This window comes from Mercenaria mercenaria, chromosome 15, assembly GCF_021730395.1.
Source record: "Mercenaria mercenaria strain notata chromosome 15, MADL_Memer_1, whole genome shotgun sequence".
NCBI lineage: Eukaryota > Metazoa > Mollusca > Bivalvia > Venerida > Veneridae > Mercenaria > Mercenaria mercenaria.
Genome location: NC_069375.1, coordinates 12,243,211 through 12,259,891, shown reverse-complemented (window position 1 = coordinate 12,259,891; position 16,681 = coordinate 12,243,211). Strand labels below are relative to the sequence as shown.

The following is a 16,681-nucleotide window of genomic DNA, read 5'->3' as shown; positions in this document are numbered from 1 at the left end:
GTCAGAGTTCTGCCGGATAGTTACCACAGCATTTTTATTATTTGAACATATCTTTAAAGTAATTAATATTAATTGGAAATTTGAGTATGAACTGCACGTTAAGCACATGTTTATTTTGGCTTTTACATTTGAAAACTATTTGTTAAGGGAATATTTATTTTCATCATTACGGTCATGCTTGTTATGTATTGCAAGCTGTCTTTCCTGTGAAAATCTGCAGCACAAGCCTTCTGTTATACACATTATGCCACGTTGTTCTCATGGAGGTTTTTATACCATAAGGAACTATCTAGTATTTTATATAAGTACATACTACCTTATCACTCGAATATAAACAAAACCGAAATATATCTTTCAAAACTGCTTTTTCGTAAAATTGTAAATATTAATCAGTGAACACGTTCGTTATGCATACCGAATTTAGGAAGTCTTATTTAAACTTTAATATGACTTTTTTTGTTGTAGATGTTTTTTTGTACATTGTAAGCTGTTAATTTCTTTATTGTATTTTACACTGCGACTTGTTATTTTCTTAGCAAAAAGGTTTCTAAATAAAGTCATTGAGTAACTTAGGTTGTTGTCTAGAGTTGCTGCCCTTGTAGACCATTTGTATTTCATAAATAGATTAGTATATATCTTCCAGTTTATGTTGATGAAACTTTATATAAATATTGTTTCAAGGAGCGTGTAGCAGAAATGGTAACTGGCAAGGAACAGGTTCGTTATGCATACCGAATTTAAGCAATATAGGCAGCATGGTTTTACAGCATTCGCACAGTACCATTATAGTTATGTCCCTTTGCAGTCAACAGTAGATCAGCGCTGAGCTTGTATTTACCACGATGAATTGCTTAAAAGTTGGGCTTGTGCTCAGCTTAATATTATGTGTTAACATTGTATTTGCATTCAGAAGTTGAAAGAATTTCGTTCTTTAAACGATGTATGCAGATATAGCATTTCAATTGCTTCAGATCTTAAAAATGGAACTAGTAAGTGTTTCTGGTATTCAAGATGACGATGGTATACATGGCTTTGCTTAAGTCCAACTATTATGCAGTTTATTTTGTTCATGAACTGACAGAAAACAGTGGTTTTCAAATTAAATAGATTTCACGAAGTATTGTATACATATTTTTTTTGTTTTATAAAACATTACATTTACATTATGCTCACATACACTGACCGTTGCACTTTTATACTATGGGTTTAAACACGCATGGATATCAAATGTGACTGGGCTGTACTGTTACCCATCGATAACTTCTTATAAACAAACATATCTTTAAGCTAATTTCGTTTCATAAAATTTAGAGAATTAAATATTTCTTTCAAAATAATGTTAGTAAGAATATTTGAAATGTCATTGCCAGTCGGTTAGATTGACATTTCGTATATTTTTCTAATAAAGGTATTGCCCCAATTCAAGGAACGCCAATAAACATGCAGATGATATAGTCAGCGATGACATTTACATTTACATTTAAAATGTATACTTCTTAACCTTTAGCCTGCTGGCGGCAAGTGCTTCTGCTTTTGCGACCAGTTCAGACTAAGATCAGCCTGCACGGAAGTGCAGCTGATCATGGTCTGCCTGCACTGTTCGCTTTTCAGTCAGTAAATTTTCAGTGAATACCCCTTCAAATGGCACTGCCCAAATTAAGTGATGGACCAGTCCATTTTATGAATTTAGCAGGCTAAAAGTGTTTCAAGTAGAAAATTGTTTTAGCATGATGTCAGATGCCGAAGCAACGGACCTAGCTTTGGATAGAGGAATGTATCAAATACTCACTCGCTCAAACAAAATGTAGTGTGCGGGCTTTTATTTAACAATGCAAGAACCCTCGGACAAAAAGCAAGGTCAATATGTATTGACCTTGCTTTTTGTCCCAGGGGAGATCTACATGTATTGGCCTAATTCCATATATGAAATCACTTGATTAAAGATATTCAATGACTATCTTGCACTATTTTCTATATTTAGATATTTACTTCAAATGTAGAAAATCCTCATGACACTGTACAAAATATACGAATTAATTGTATACATAGAGCTACATTCATTATTAATTTTCATGCACTGACCGTCGATTGTTTGAAAAACTTTCAGAATTTTAATTAATACTCTTTTATACTGTGTTCAGCTATACAAGGCATGTACACAGCATGTGCTGTTGTTACCCACATGCGTAGTACTGTTAATTATGCCCCCCTTTGAAAAAGGAGGGGTATATTGTTTTGCAGATGTCGGTCTGTCGGTCGGTCGGTCGGTCGGAATGTAGACCAATCCGTTTCCGGATGATAACTCAAGAACGCTTGGGCCTAGGATCGTGAAAGTTGATAGGAAGGTTGTTAATGACCAGCAGATGTCCCCTATTGATTTTGAGCTCAGTATGTTAAAGGTCAAGGTCACAGTGACCCTGAACAGTAAAACGGTTTCCGGATGATAACTCAAGAACACTTGGGCCTAGGATCATGAAAGTTGATAAGGAGGTTGGTAATGACCAGCAGATGACCCCTATTGATTTTGAGGTCGGTATGTTGAAGGTCAAGGTCACAGTGACCATGAATAGTAAAACGGTTTCCGGATGATAACTCAAGAACGCTTAGGCCTAGGGTCACGAAAATTGATAGGGAGGTTGGTCTTGACCAGCAGATGACCCCTATTGATTTTGAGGTCAGTATGTCAAAGGTCAAGGTCACAGTGACCAGGAACAGTAAAATGGTTTCCAGGCAATAACTCAAGAACACTTGGGCCTAGTATCAGGAAAATTGATATTAGGTTGGCCATGACCAGCAGATGACCCCTATTGATTTTGAGGTCATTATGTCAAAGGTCAAGGTCACATTGGCCAGGAACAGTTAAATGGTTTATGATCTTCTTGTCCAAAACCATAGGGCCTAGGGCTTTGATATTTGGTATGTAGCAAAATCTAGTGGTCCTCTACCAAGATTGTTCAGATTATTTCCCTGGGGTCAAATATGGCCCCACCCCTAGGGTCACATGGTTTATATAGACTTATAGAAAAAAACTTTGAAAAACCTCTTGTCCAAAACCACAGGGCCTAGGGCTTTGATATTTTGTATATGACATCATCTAGTGGTCCTCTACTAAGATTATTCAAATTATTCCCCTAGGGTCAAATATGGCTCCGCCCTGGGGGTCACATGGTTTACATAGACTTATATAGGGAAAATCTTTGAAAATCTTCTTGTCCAAACCACAAAGACTGTGGCTTTGGTAATTTGTAATGTAGCATCATTTAGTGGTTCTCTACCAAGTTTGTTCAAGTTATCCCTCTCGGGTCAAATATGGCCCCGCCCCAGAGGTCATATAGTTCATATAGACTTATACAGGGAAAAACTTAGAATCTTCATGTCCATAACTTACATCAAATTCAAATTTGGACCACATGTATAGTTTTGAGTGGCAAGATGAACCTTGACATGAGTTGACCTTGATCTTGACCTAGTGACCTACTTTCACATTTCTGTACCTACAGCCATCAAATTTGGACCACATGCATAGGTTTGTGTACTGAAAAAAACTTTGACCTTGTTATTGACCTTTTGACCTACTTTCACATTTTTGAAGGTACAGGCTTCAAATTTGGACCACTTGCATAGTTTTGTGTTCTGAAATGGAATTTGACCTTGATTTTGACCTAGTGACCTACTTTCATATTTCTCATGCTACAGCCTTCAAATTTGAACCACATGCATAGTTTTGTGTACCGAAATGAACTTTGATCTTGAGATTGACCTAGTGACCTACTTTCACATTTTTGAAGGTACAGGCTTCAAATTTGGACCACATGCATAGTTTTGTGTTCCGAAATGAATTTTGACCTTGATTTTGACCTAGTGACCTACTTTCACATTTCTCAAGCTACAGCCTTCAAATTAGGACCACATGCATAGTTTTGTGTACCGAAATGAACTTTACCTTGAAATTGATCTAGTGACCTGCTTTAACATTTCTCAAGCCACCGCTTTCAAATTTGGACCACATACACATTGTTTTATACCTAAATGAAATTTGACCTTGATTTTGACCTTGAGCTAGTCTTGAAATTTGGAACATTCAAAAATGGCTCAGTAGATGGCGCCAAGATCAATCTGTAATCTCTTATTAGGTTAATAGGTTAAAGGTCAAGGTCAGATTAAACCAGAATGGTAGAACTTTTGTTTACAGTGAGCATATAATTTCTGTTCCTTGTATGATCTGAATGCATCAAGGGGGGCATTTCGTGTTCGACGAGCTCTTGTTTACATAAACTTGCTAATTTCATGTTAACATAAACTATGTGTAGTATTTGTTCATTCTCCAAATATGAAATTTGGGACTAGCATATCTTTAATGATAATTATTATAGCATTAATTTGCCAATATCTTAACCAGTCAATATCTCTTGAATCGCCTTTAAAAATGTTGGCCCTCTGTTATCGTACTGGTCCTGATTTTTTTTTTCAAATTGGCCTCGATTTGTTTGAAGTTTGGTATTTGCTTAGCCTCAAACCATGTTATATAACATATTTAATGGTATGCCCTGTTTCTGTCAGCAAAATTATTCAAGCTCGGTAGTCTAGTGTTATTAAAAGATGAAAGCTTTTTTTAGTTTTCAGAGTTTGTTTTACGACAAAATCACCTGGTTTATGTTGAATCTTTGTTGCTGTTCTCTCCAGATATGTTTTGAACTTTGATTTAGGTAGTGGACCGGTAATGACATTCGGCATTTTCCGTACGATCTCGGTATACTCCGTACGCGATTTCGGCATTCTCCGCTTGGCTGCTCGTATGAACTATATTTGCAGCCGGGAAATGCCGTTAATAGTCGATGGTCATATCTGGCCCATTACCGTAAAGTGACTATTAATAAGCACTTTTGAAAAATATATAGCAACAATTTGTGTAAAAAGTATACGATTTGCTGTCATATATCATAAAGTATCATGAATAAAATATTAATTTTTTTTGCCTCGACAGTCTATAAGTTTTCTTAACTGCTTCCGTTGTTGAGTAGTGTGGATATGTTTGTTTAATTTCCTTTATGATAGACACTTTAGTATATTACGATATTGTGTCACAATAACGGCTATTGTTATACTGATATGTTATGAGCTCACTTAGGTATTGCCAAAACTTTTGATCGAGGACCAGAACGGCAATAGCTTTATTACAGATAAGTTGCATCATTTGGTCGTACATATCCGTATTTGTTTTGTAGAAAAAGATACACCTAGGGATGTGTTAGTGTTGTGTAACCGTTTTCCCATACCCACCCTGCATGTATTGTAACGCAACTATATATATACGTAAAGAGAGGGACCAAAAAATCAAATTCATTGCTTTAACATTTAAAACACTTTATCTAATAGATATCTAAAGATGCTAAGTGCAATATTCAGTTAAGAAAAGGTCTGTTGGCATTGATTTGTGAAGATGTTGACAAAAATACTATGTCATAAAACAGTTTTTAGATTTTAGATTTACCTACCGGTACGGCTGCATATTAAGCTCAATATTTTGAAAATCTTCTGATGTTTTACTCTTTTAATCTAGGATAGGATTTGGTACAAGACGTTTTACAGACGTTGTGAAACAAAAAAATGAAATAATGGTATAAACACGTTATGTTTTCAGGGTGATTATGTAGGCTTTAACGTTGGTATATTCCGATTGTTCCGAGCTGCGCGTTTGGTGAAGCTTCTCCGCCAAGGGTACACTATACGGTTACTTCTTTGGACATTTTTACAATCATTTAAGGTAAGATTGTCGAACATATAAATTGTCATTTTCAGGCGCATGACATTATAAAGTAAGCAACAGCGCCGTTGACAAAAAAAGCATTTCAAACACTTACTGATATTTATATTTTAAAATGGACGAACTATCTGTATAGACCTGTGTTTTGCAGTAAAAGAAGAAGACGAAGCCAGACCCTTTTGTCATGGTTTAAATTGAATGTAAACGTCTTTCTCATTTTGTTCACACTAATATGAGTGTCTTATAAAGTTTAGTCAGATTTATTGCTCTTTGTTACAACAAAACATGTAAGGAAAAGGAAAAATGATTGATTTGAAGTCAGCAAATAACCCTACTAATACGTAATAAGCATATAAAGTATTGCAGTTATCAATCAAGTATTATTTTAAAGCACAAAGGATAATTTGGGCATGATGTCTGAAGGTGTAAGTGCGATATCCTAGTAACATATGAAGCATGCGGTTAAGAAATTCCTGTCTGCCAGCTGAAACATAATATAACAGGGTTATTACAATAGCAGTTTGATCTGGGATGCTGTATTCGGCTGGAGTGGACTTGCCAAAAACTTCACAAAATCCACGAAAGCCGAATTCAAAAATCCCAGATGTAGCTATTGTTATAATGACCCTTTTATTATATACCTCTACCTTTTTCTTTGTTGGTTTGTTATTGATCGAAATCTCCAATGTTTATGGATGTTATAATGTTTTTTGTGCGTTATTTATAGAACTGTGTCAGGTCATGCATATCAAATGAAAGTACTTGTGAAACACAAGCCGTATGTTTGACAGAATTTATATAAGCATGTAATATATATTTTATGTTATATTTCAGGCCTTGCCGTACGTTTGTCTGCTCATCTTGATGTTGTTCTTCATCTTCGCAATCATTGGCATGCAAATATTTGGAAACATCAAACTAGACTCTGAAACTGACATAAACAGGCATAACAATTTCAGGAGCTTTTTTCAAGCACTTATGTTATTATTCAGGTATGACATAAAGATAGTTGAGTTATAATTCCTTAATATTCTATTTTATTGATATACTGTACATGTATTTAAAAACTACACAATAGTGTTTCAAGGCCTGAAAATAAAGAATAGTACTTACCATCAAAGGAACACTTTAAAATCACAGGAATAAATTTCGTTTCATTTATTAGTACAATTAATTAGAAAAGGCTATAATTCAGTCGATTGTTAATACCCATATGTTGCTGTAATGATATAAATACATGTATTATAAGCAATAAAATATGTTTAAATTAAACTAGAAAAGGCGGAATTAAAACATGTTTTGAAAAGCCACCAAACAGAATAAATTAACGACTAACATTATAGTTTTAAGCAAATAAAGAAAGAAATGGTTTTAATCATTTGTTTAGAAATTTTCGTTCGATACCGTATTTGGCATATTTTTATGTCAGTCGTTTGCAAAATTGGGAAAGTAACATATGCTGGACGTATATGCCTTCAGTATGTTTATCAATGGCGTGGTGTGCGATATTTAACTTGTATTTCCCCGAAATGAGTTTTCATTCTATTCAATTTTCAGATGTGCGACAGGCGAAAACTGGCAGCAGATTATGTTATCATGTCTCAGTAATCGACCATGTGACCCAATGTCTAATATGGGGTCAAATGAGTGTGGCCTTGACTTCGCATACGGATACTTTGTAGCATTTATATTCTTCTGCTCTTTTCTTGTAAGTTTATTGAATTTTCCACGTGTTCCACTGTCTAATATAAGGTCAAATGAGTGTGGTCTTGACCTCACATTCGGGCATTTTACAACATTGGTATTCCTTAATTATTTTTTTGAAAGTGAGCATTCTAAATTATATATTATATGTCAGTTAAGTTATGAGTAGATACACAGTTTTACTTTTAAAGTGTGCAGTCCGATGTGAAGTTGTATATATTTTGATTGGTTGTTTTCTATACTTTGCAAGGATCGTTTTACGGATAAATGTACTGTAAAATATAGTTTTATCCCTATCTTTCTAATCATGATAAATTATCATCTGTTACTATTATTTACTTTTTTTTAATGTTTTCAGATGTTGAACTTATTCGTTGCTGTCATCATGGATAACTTTGACTACCTGACACGTGACAGCTCCATACTCGGTCCCCATCATTTAGACGAATATAATCGTGTATGGGCTGAATATGACCCTGGCGCCACGTGAGTTACACATTATTATGATATTGTGCTGCACTTGTTGAATCACTTAAGAAAATAAATGATAAGGCATATTATACACATCAACTTGCTGGTCTATAGTCAAAACTGTTACCCTCCCTCGATGTTGAACAATAGACTGGTCCATAGCAGAAACATTTGGACAGGCTGTTCATATCAGGAGTCGTCTCATAATTTCTGGTATTAAGACTAGGCGTTGACTACTTTGATATGCATGTACACGGAAAAAAAACAGTGTCTTAAGGCCGTATTTGTATTACCTAGAAGTAATACATTTATTGACATATAAAAAAAGTATATGGGTTCTTTTGTTGAGTGTTATTATACATGTATTTCAGAGGCCGAATACAGTACACTGATATGTATGATATGCTACGAAATATGGAGCCGCCGGTAGGGTTTGGAAAGAAATGTCCGTACAGATTGGCATACCGTAAACTTATCAGAATGAATATGCCAGTGGCTATGGATGGAACAGTACATTTTACAACAACACTTTTTGCCCTTATCAGAGAATCTCTTGGAATCAAAACGTCTATAAGTAAGCTATATAGATTTTGTTCCATACAGTATAAGAACTAGTCTGCTTATCTGTTAATCGTTCATTGAAAAGCATTATATACAACACAATACGTTCAGCTTATTTCTTTTTTACAGAATAGTCGGTATTAGAGCGTGTCATTTTGAAAATGTACCTCGAATCAAGTGACTTTTTTCCGTCAAATTTCGACTTAATTATGAACCTTGTTAATGTATTTTTCATCGTTCAGCTGAAGAAATGGACAAAAAGGATGACGAAATGCGGGAGGTTATACAACGTCTGTGGCCTGTGCAGGCCAAGAAGCTTATTGATCTACTAGTACCACCAAAGGAAGGTAAATAAAACAAACAAAGGCTGTCATACATTGGTCAATACAAGACCTGTTTGACTTAGGAAATAAACCTTCTGGTGAAAGTCAATTTTCCTAAATGAACGAAAAGTTTGTTGGAAAATATCCCTTTTTATTATCAATACTTTCGTTTTAGAAGCTGCATTTAAAGTAAGAGACCTCCCTAAATGACCAAATCTCATTCACTTAAGTCAATAGTTATCTTTTCTATAAATAGATGTGTCATTTGCAGATTACAAAAAAAAAAGAAATTTTGGCATTTACATGCTTAGAATGTCTGTAAATTCAATGAACGCGAAGAAGAAGAGGTAGAATTTTGATATTACATATTTCTTATAGAATTAAACGAAGGGAAAATGACGGTTGGAAAGATATATGTTGGCCTCCTTATTTCTGAGAACTGGAAAGCCTATAAGGCTAGTCAACTGAACGGACAAACTACTAGAAAGGTGTGTATTGGTCTAATAGATAACTGCTGTTTTGAGAAGTTTTTAAATTCCAAATGAGCACAGGCATCGAAAATGAATGTTTACATTATGAGGATAGGCTGTTAATGATCACATTTCGAAAGTAGAGGATGTCATAAATCGACGTCGTACGCAGGCACAGATGTCCTTTTTTCCTTAATAGTTACAAATAGCGAATAATTAATTTCAAATATTAATTCATTTCTCGGACTGATATAAAAGGACTACACCGAAATTATGTCATTAAATTAATTTTACTCTACATGTAATTTACGTGTGTGTTTTGAACCCGATTTATGTTCTTTGTAATATATTATTTACCATACCCGTGGTTGTCCTTTGTGCGGACTTGTGTGTCTATATTCTTTTAAATGGTAACCTTAGAAATGTATTGTCTTGTGTATGTTAATATTCTTGTATGCGAATGGTTGTGACCAATATTTTTGTTTGGAGAAAAGTGAATATTTACATTGTGTATATGTATCTACTTTCATGGCATTCTTTAAAATTAGGAATACCGTTTCATTACCGTTTCAATGTGATTGTGAATCTCGACGTAGAATATATGTCCCAATACATGATCAGTGATTTGTTTTCAACATTTTCAGGAAGTCTTGGATGAGGTAAATGACGTCACACGGTCAATACACCTCGGCCATTCTTCTGATGTTTCATTTTCATAGCACTACTACTGTCTCTTCTGTTTTGTATATTTTATTAGCTCACCTGAGCACAAAGTGCTCAGGGTGAGGTATTGTGATCGCTCACCGTCCGGCGTCCGTCCGTCCGTCCGTCCGTCCGTCCGTCTGTCCGTCCGTCCGTCGTCCGTCCACACTTTCCTTTAAACAACATCTCCTCCTAAACCAACAGGCCAATTTTGATGAAACTTCACAGGGATGTTCCTTGGATGGCCCCCTTTCAAAATTGTTCAAAGAATTGAATTCTATGCAGAACACTGGTTGCCATGGCAACCGAAAGGAAAAACTTTAAAAATCTTCTTCTCAAAAACCAGAAGACCTAGAGCTTAGATATTTGGTGTGAAGCATTGCCTAGTGGACCTCTACCAAGTTTGTTCAAATCATGACCCCGGGGTCAAAATTGACCCCGCCCCAGGGGTCACTTGATTTTACATAAGAAAATCTTAAAAAATCTTCTTCTCAAAAACCAGAAGCCTTAGAGCTTAGATATTTGACATGTAGCATTGCCTAGTGGACCTCTACTAAAATTGTTCAAATCATGACCCCGGGGTCAAAATTGACTCTGCCCCAGGGGGCACTTGATTTTACATAGGAAAATCTTCAAAAAATTTCTAAAAATAAACCAGAAGGCCTAAAGCTTAGATATTTCACATGTAGCATTGCCTAGTGGACCTCTACAAAATTTGTTCAAATCATGGCCCCCGGGGTCAAAATTGACCCCGCCCCAGGGGTCACTTGATTTTACATAAGAAAATATTTAAAAAATCTTCTTCTCAAAAACCAGAAGCCCTAGAGCTTAGATATTTGACATGTAGCATTGCCTAGTTGACCTCTACTAAAGTTGTTCAAATTATGACCCGGGGGTCAAAATTGACCCCGCCCTAGGGGTCACTTGACTTTACAACGGAAAATCTTCAAAAGTTTTCTAAAAACAAACCAGAAGGCCTAGAGCTTAGATATTTCACATGTAGCATTACCTAGTGGACCTCTACAAAATTTGTTCATATCATGACCCCCTGGGTCAAAATTGACCCCGCCCCAGAGGTCACTTGATTTTACATAGGAAAATCTTCAAAAATTTTCTAAAAATAAACTAGAAGGCGTAGAGACTAGATATTTGACATGTAGCATTGCCTAGTGGACCTCTACAAAATTTGTTCAAACCTTGTCCCCCGGGGTCAAAATTGACTCCGCCCTAGGGGTCACTTGATTTTACATAGGAAAATCTTAAAAAAAAATTCTAAAAATAAACCAGAGGGCCTAGATCTTAGATATTTGACATGTAGCATTGCCTATTAGACTTTTACAAAGTTTATTCAAATCATGACCCCTGGGGTCAAATTGACCCTGCCCCATGGGGTTACTTGATTGTACATAGAAAAATCTTCAAAATTTTCTAAAAATAAACCAGAAGAGCTTAGATATTTGACATGTAGCATTGCCTAGTGGACCTCTACAAAAAGTTTTCAAATCTTGTTTTTAAAGTTACTTAAAGAAAATTTCAACTATATTTTCTCATAATTCTTTTGATTGATTTCTATTATGATCTTTTGACCTTGAAGACTTGTCCTTAAGTGCAATGATAACAGGTGAGCGATATAGGGCCATCATGGCCCTCTTGTTTGGGTTTTACCTCAGTATAGCACTCCCACCGCCTCTTCTGCGCTTGATGTTTCACAACGTCTCATACATTAGTTCCGTTATTTATTCAGTTTTACGTAATCACCATATAACAGTACACATGTTTTTAAGTTGTAGCAGTCTTTATTCAGTTATCTTAGTTTGTTATTTTGTTTTCATCAGGACATATTCACTAAATGTACTTCCTTTGTTCAGTAATTATAGGGAAAGACTTTCCCCAAAATGTCTATTTTGTTTCCCATCACCTTTATCTGTTATCTGCTTAGCTTTTCCGTAGGTGATATAGATCTCTAATTATTACACATTACATGGCTTTATGCATTTCCAACAGCTGAATAAAATAACTACTGGATTATAGTCGGTCACAGGTTGTAAATAAATATATTCATATGAGGGAAACTAGATTTCATTCATTTTTAAACACATTTTGCAGTTGTGTCTGGACGCTTTTGATTTTGCACGATTTATAACAGGAAATGTGAAAATTTTGACTACGTATATAGCAAAATACTTCAGAAGATATTTGAGGATGTATTTATCAGTGGCAGAGTTTTGCATCTGTATGATATAGAAACGACAGAACGGTTATTCGCTCAACTTGGACAAAAGCAAAACAAATCCGAATGGTATACAGCACATCTTGTACGATCCATCATTCTGTTTCTACTAATATAAAAACTTAAGCTAAAATTCCTGTTTCTACTAATATAAAAGAGAAAGCTCATGTTAACTTGAGCTAAAATTTCTGTTCCTACTAATATGAAAATTTAAGCTAAAACTTTTGTTTCTGTTAATATGAAAACTTAAGCTTAAATCCAATAACACGACAGATACTGCTCTTTTGAACCTCTCGAACACTGGCGCTCATTATAACACAAACTTATCTCAATTAAACAACATATCTTAGAGGTTACATTCATTCCTTTAAAACTTTTGCCTCTGCTTAATCTTTATACTAATAATGGCCGTGGCTAAAATGACGTCATCGTTGCCTTGCCAACTGCATTGAAAGAGGTAAATACATTACGTCATTGCTTGTTATGCTGAATAACACGTATGCATGCCAGAGGCATGTCAAAATTACTAAACATAAAGTCGAATGCTGCTTGAAATTTTAACACATTACCAGTCGAACGCTAAGTATCAAATTTTTATTTTATAGACGCTTAGATGTCCTACATTTGATATGACTGAACACGAATAGCTTTCTGAAAGCTTATATTGAAAAGACCTCCAGACATGTTTAGTTTATAATGATCTGGAATATTCTTTCCAGGCATCTAGGTAGATATGAAATTCAAAATAAAAGCTGTGCTTGCACATTCTTGAATTATATGTTTTAGATACCTTTTCTCAACATAAACATAGAAACTGAGAAATAAGTGACATTTTAAGATCATTATACATCGTACGAGTCTGTAGAATGAGAAGCCAAGGACACTTACCATTTATGAGGACGAATTGTAACGATGTTAATTTTTGAAGCTGTTACATTAAATTATTTTATTGTGTTGCATGAAAATTTTTCTATGAGGTTCTTTTATGTTTAGGTACTATTTTGTTAATATTCAACATTTATTTCCAGATTTGTCTTTTTTAAACGCATGACGTTTTTATATCAACTTTCCATATGGCGGGAATTTATTTTTACTTTAAAATTAGTTTTAAATTTGTCGAAACAGTACGATATTTACCTCTAGGTTTACAAGACGCATGTCTCTTGTTACGCAGGAAACAGAAATGTGGCGCAATTTATATATCACAATGTGTCCATTTAGTAAATTTACATACAATTTACAATAAGAAAAAACTGTTCCGACATGATTTTGTTTTACAAAAGTTGATTCCTTTAAGGCCTTCAAAAAAAGAATGGGCAACTCGAGACTGCACTGTTTTGACAAACGATTTTATCGACCGATTCAAGTCGACATTTTTCAGTTTGTAGACAGATCGTCAAATTATATGTTTTTTAGTTAATCTGAATGCATTCTGTAATCCAAAGTAACAGGGAACATGCATATTACTAAGATTATTATTGGATTTGAATATCTTCCAGGTTTTCAATGACATTCTACATTAAACATGTATTACACCTAGTATCAATAAAGCTATTTCATTTTTTGATTTATAGTGTATAAAGTTTTATAAATGATAAAAAATAAGTTCTTTAAAAGATATATACATTTTATTTATGTAATTTTCCGCATATTCATTCATTACTCTAACAAAGTTAAAAAGATTTGGTTGTACACAGATTTGTTAATATTTAAACTCTGGTAATAAATGACTGGAAAAACACGATTTTTTGTGGTTAGTGTCCACGGGTACGGAAATGCAACTGTGGAAACATTTTTGGCTAACAAACAATCTTGAAATACTGTATTGGCATGTTTGAGAGTTATCATTTGTGACGTTTAATAAAAATATAAATCTATGAAATATGATATAAGTCGTCACATGTAGAAAGATCGATAACGCAAGTTCTTTAACATTAATCAATACTGTAACGAAATTTAGGCGTTTTAAATACACACACATTTTATTACAAAAGCTAGCTCGTCTTCTTAAACTTGCCTTCATTATGTTTTATATTGATATTTGAGTGAAAGATTGCTTAAAGGTCCACCACAACGTAGTGACCGTTTTATCGTTATAAAAATAATTCTGATAATACAAAATAATATAATCTAATCTAAATAATAATAATATCTGGTAATACAAAAATGAGAGTTGGAGAATTTAATGCCCTATCCGAGTTGTTGTGACTCACAACTGATTTGCTTATTTTGCTGTTTATTCAGTCAGTCCGTTTCAGTATATTTTTTTAACACAAACTGAACAAGAATGTATTTATATAAAGACTATAAAAAACAAACCGGTCTAACCGATTACCGTGTATACTGCCACATCACTTCTGTGCAAAGTTTAAATACTAAACAACTTCTTACTGCCTCTTACATGCCAAAGTCGAGTTGAAACTGTAAAAAGTAGACATTTGTACTCAGTTTTTCAATGCCACACATGTTTAATTACTGTTATGAAAACAAAATAGTTACTCTGTGGTGAGTCTTTAACAAGAGATCTTAAATCAAATATTAAAAACGCGTATACATAAATCTCCCGTGGACATTAAGCGCTTATCAGTAAAGAGAAAAAAACTGTTTGTAGATATATGAAAGTAATTCGTTCTACTTTTTTGTAGCCCCCTGAAAATGACGAGGTATTAAAAATAGTAGATTACATCTTTTATACATATTTTATCTTAATAACAACAGAGCCTTGCTCTTTTCTATTACTAATTATATTTTATGTTTTACTCATTAGGGAGCATGCGGAATCTGGCAGTGTTCTATTTCAACATTGTTAGACATTTCTATACTTGTTTCACTGTCACGTATTTCTTATGACGTTTTGAACTACTATCACTGTTTAACGTTTCACCAATGGCTTTGTTTAATATATTTTTATTATATAATGACGAGTTTTATTCACATGTCACGAATTAAAAACAAAATTAGCACTCAACTTACCAGAAATGATACTTATTTATTTAAAACACTTGGAAAAGACGTAATTGTTGTCATATTTGTTTACGTTATGTTCTATCCACAAAGCATACCTACAGGTTGTACACTTTCAGCTTACCTGCGCACGAAGTGTTCATGGTGAGCTTTTAGGACAGTTGGATGTCCGCCGTCAATCCGTGCATTGTCCGTCGCCTACAATTTCTTTAAAGAGCATCTGTTAAACCACCATTTCATTTTCATAGGAATTGTTGCTTGGGTGACCCTCCAATATTGTCATTGAAATCATTTGGTTTCTGTTTCGTTACCAAGCCATTACTGCTTGAGGAAAGGGATAGTTTTTTCTATATGACTGTAGAGAAAACCTTTAAATTTCTCCTCTGCATAAAATGTATAACATTGGCCTGAATTCAAATTATTTTCACACAGATGTTCCTATGGTGACACTCAACAAAGTCATTCAAGCTTCAGTCTACATTACCCCAAGCTCACCAATCCCGCTTTTCTTCAAACTCCCCGCCCTTCACATTACACGCCTCCGCCTCCTCCCCAGTTTTCTTGTGTTCTTTGAAGTTATCTCTTATCTCTTAGTATCACGTCGTCATCCATCAAGCCGGCATTACCCTCTCAGCCCCAGAACTACACCAACGGCCATATTGATACTGTACTTCAGTAATGTGTCATCATACTTTGCCTCATCCCCCTACTCGCACAATGTATTTATTTGTTGGAAACGTCGATTTTTTTTCCGGTCAGATTCCAAAATAATTTCACAGATATGTCTTTCTTCTGCATTCCACTCAAGCAAGCTGTGAAATTCAGGTGATCGATCTAGGGCCATCATGACCCTATTTTATTTTGTATAAATTCTGTACAACTGTTACAGAAGTTAGGTAAAGTGTTATTAATGATGCTCATTTAAGTAGACTCAGAGGGAATATCTTATAAAACGAATTAACGACATAGAGTAATGATTTAACTGAATTGTGATGTTTATTGGAACTTAAGATAAAAAAACCTTTGAAGCCTTTACTTATATGTTTTGCCGTTAGGACTTAGCTTTAATCTAGATATGCTGCTGCAATTATAAGAAATAGTTATAGTGCTTTGAAATATAATATATGTGTTTAATTGTTATTCCAAAGTTTTATTAGAATGCGGAATTAGTTCTAACGCTATTATAAACATGGCTCTTTAAAACTCTATGCGATAGTTTCAAAAGTTCCCTTAATTGTACTGAAATAAAAGCTACATCTCTTTATTGGTAAATTTTAAATATTCATATGATATATTCTCATACATAGCAATGGCATTTTCTAATACATGTTATATATTTCATACAAAATATAAGAGATGGCTTAGACATTTTGTTCCTTTTTAAACATTCGTGAATTGTTTCTATACAATAACGATTGTAAAGCAATGCCATGTTAATAACAATGCTTTATATACCAGCATACTTTATATCGGTACAATGTACAAAGGGATA

At 34.4% G+C, this 16,681-nt stretch overlaps 1 protein-coding gene across 15 annotated transcripts in view; it reads left to right on the top strand.

Annotated features, from left to right (window-relative positions):
• The window catches only part of LOC123546888 (voltage-dependent calcium channel type A subunit alpha-1-like), a 363,448-nt gene that overhangs the window by 329,284 nt on the left and 17,483 nt on the right, over positions 1-16,681 (top strand). For 11 of the 15 annotated variants that reach the window (XM_053524572.1, XM_053524565.1, XM_053524561.1 and 8 more), the window contains 10 exons: positions 682-717; positions 5,642-5,764; positions 6,599-6,756; positions 7,322-7,472; positions 7,827-7,954; positions 8,311-8,513; positions 8,743-8,847; positions 9,202-9,311; positions 9,938-9,952; positions 14,871-14,888. In XM_053524572.1, coding sequence (XP_053380547.1) covers positions 682-717; positions 5,642-5,764; positions 6,599-6,756; positions 7,322-7,472; positions 7,827-7,954; positions 8,311-8,513; positions 8,743-8,847; positions 9,202-9,311; positions 9,938-9,952; positions 14,871-14,888 — 1,047 coding nt within the window. The remainder of the gene's footprint in view (positions 1-681; positions 718-5,641; positions 5,765-6,598; positions 6,757-7,321; positions 7,473-7,826; positions 7,955-8,310; positions 8,514-8,742; positions 8,848-9,201; positions 9,312-9,937; positions 9,953-14,870; positions 14,889-16,681) is intronic. The other 4 variants (XM_053524564.1, XM_053524569.1, XM_053524568.1 and 1 more) reach the window with 2 other exon arrangements.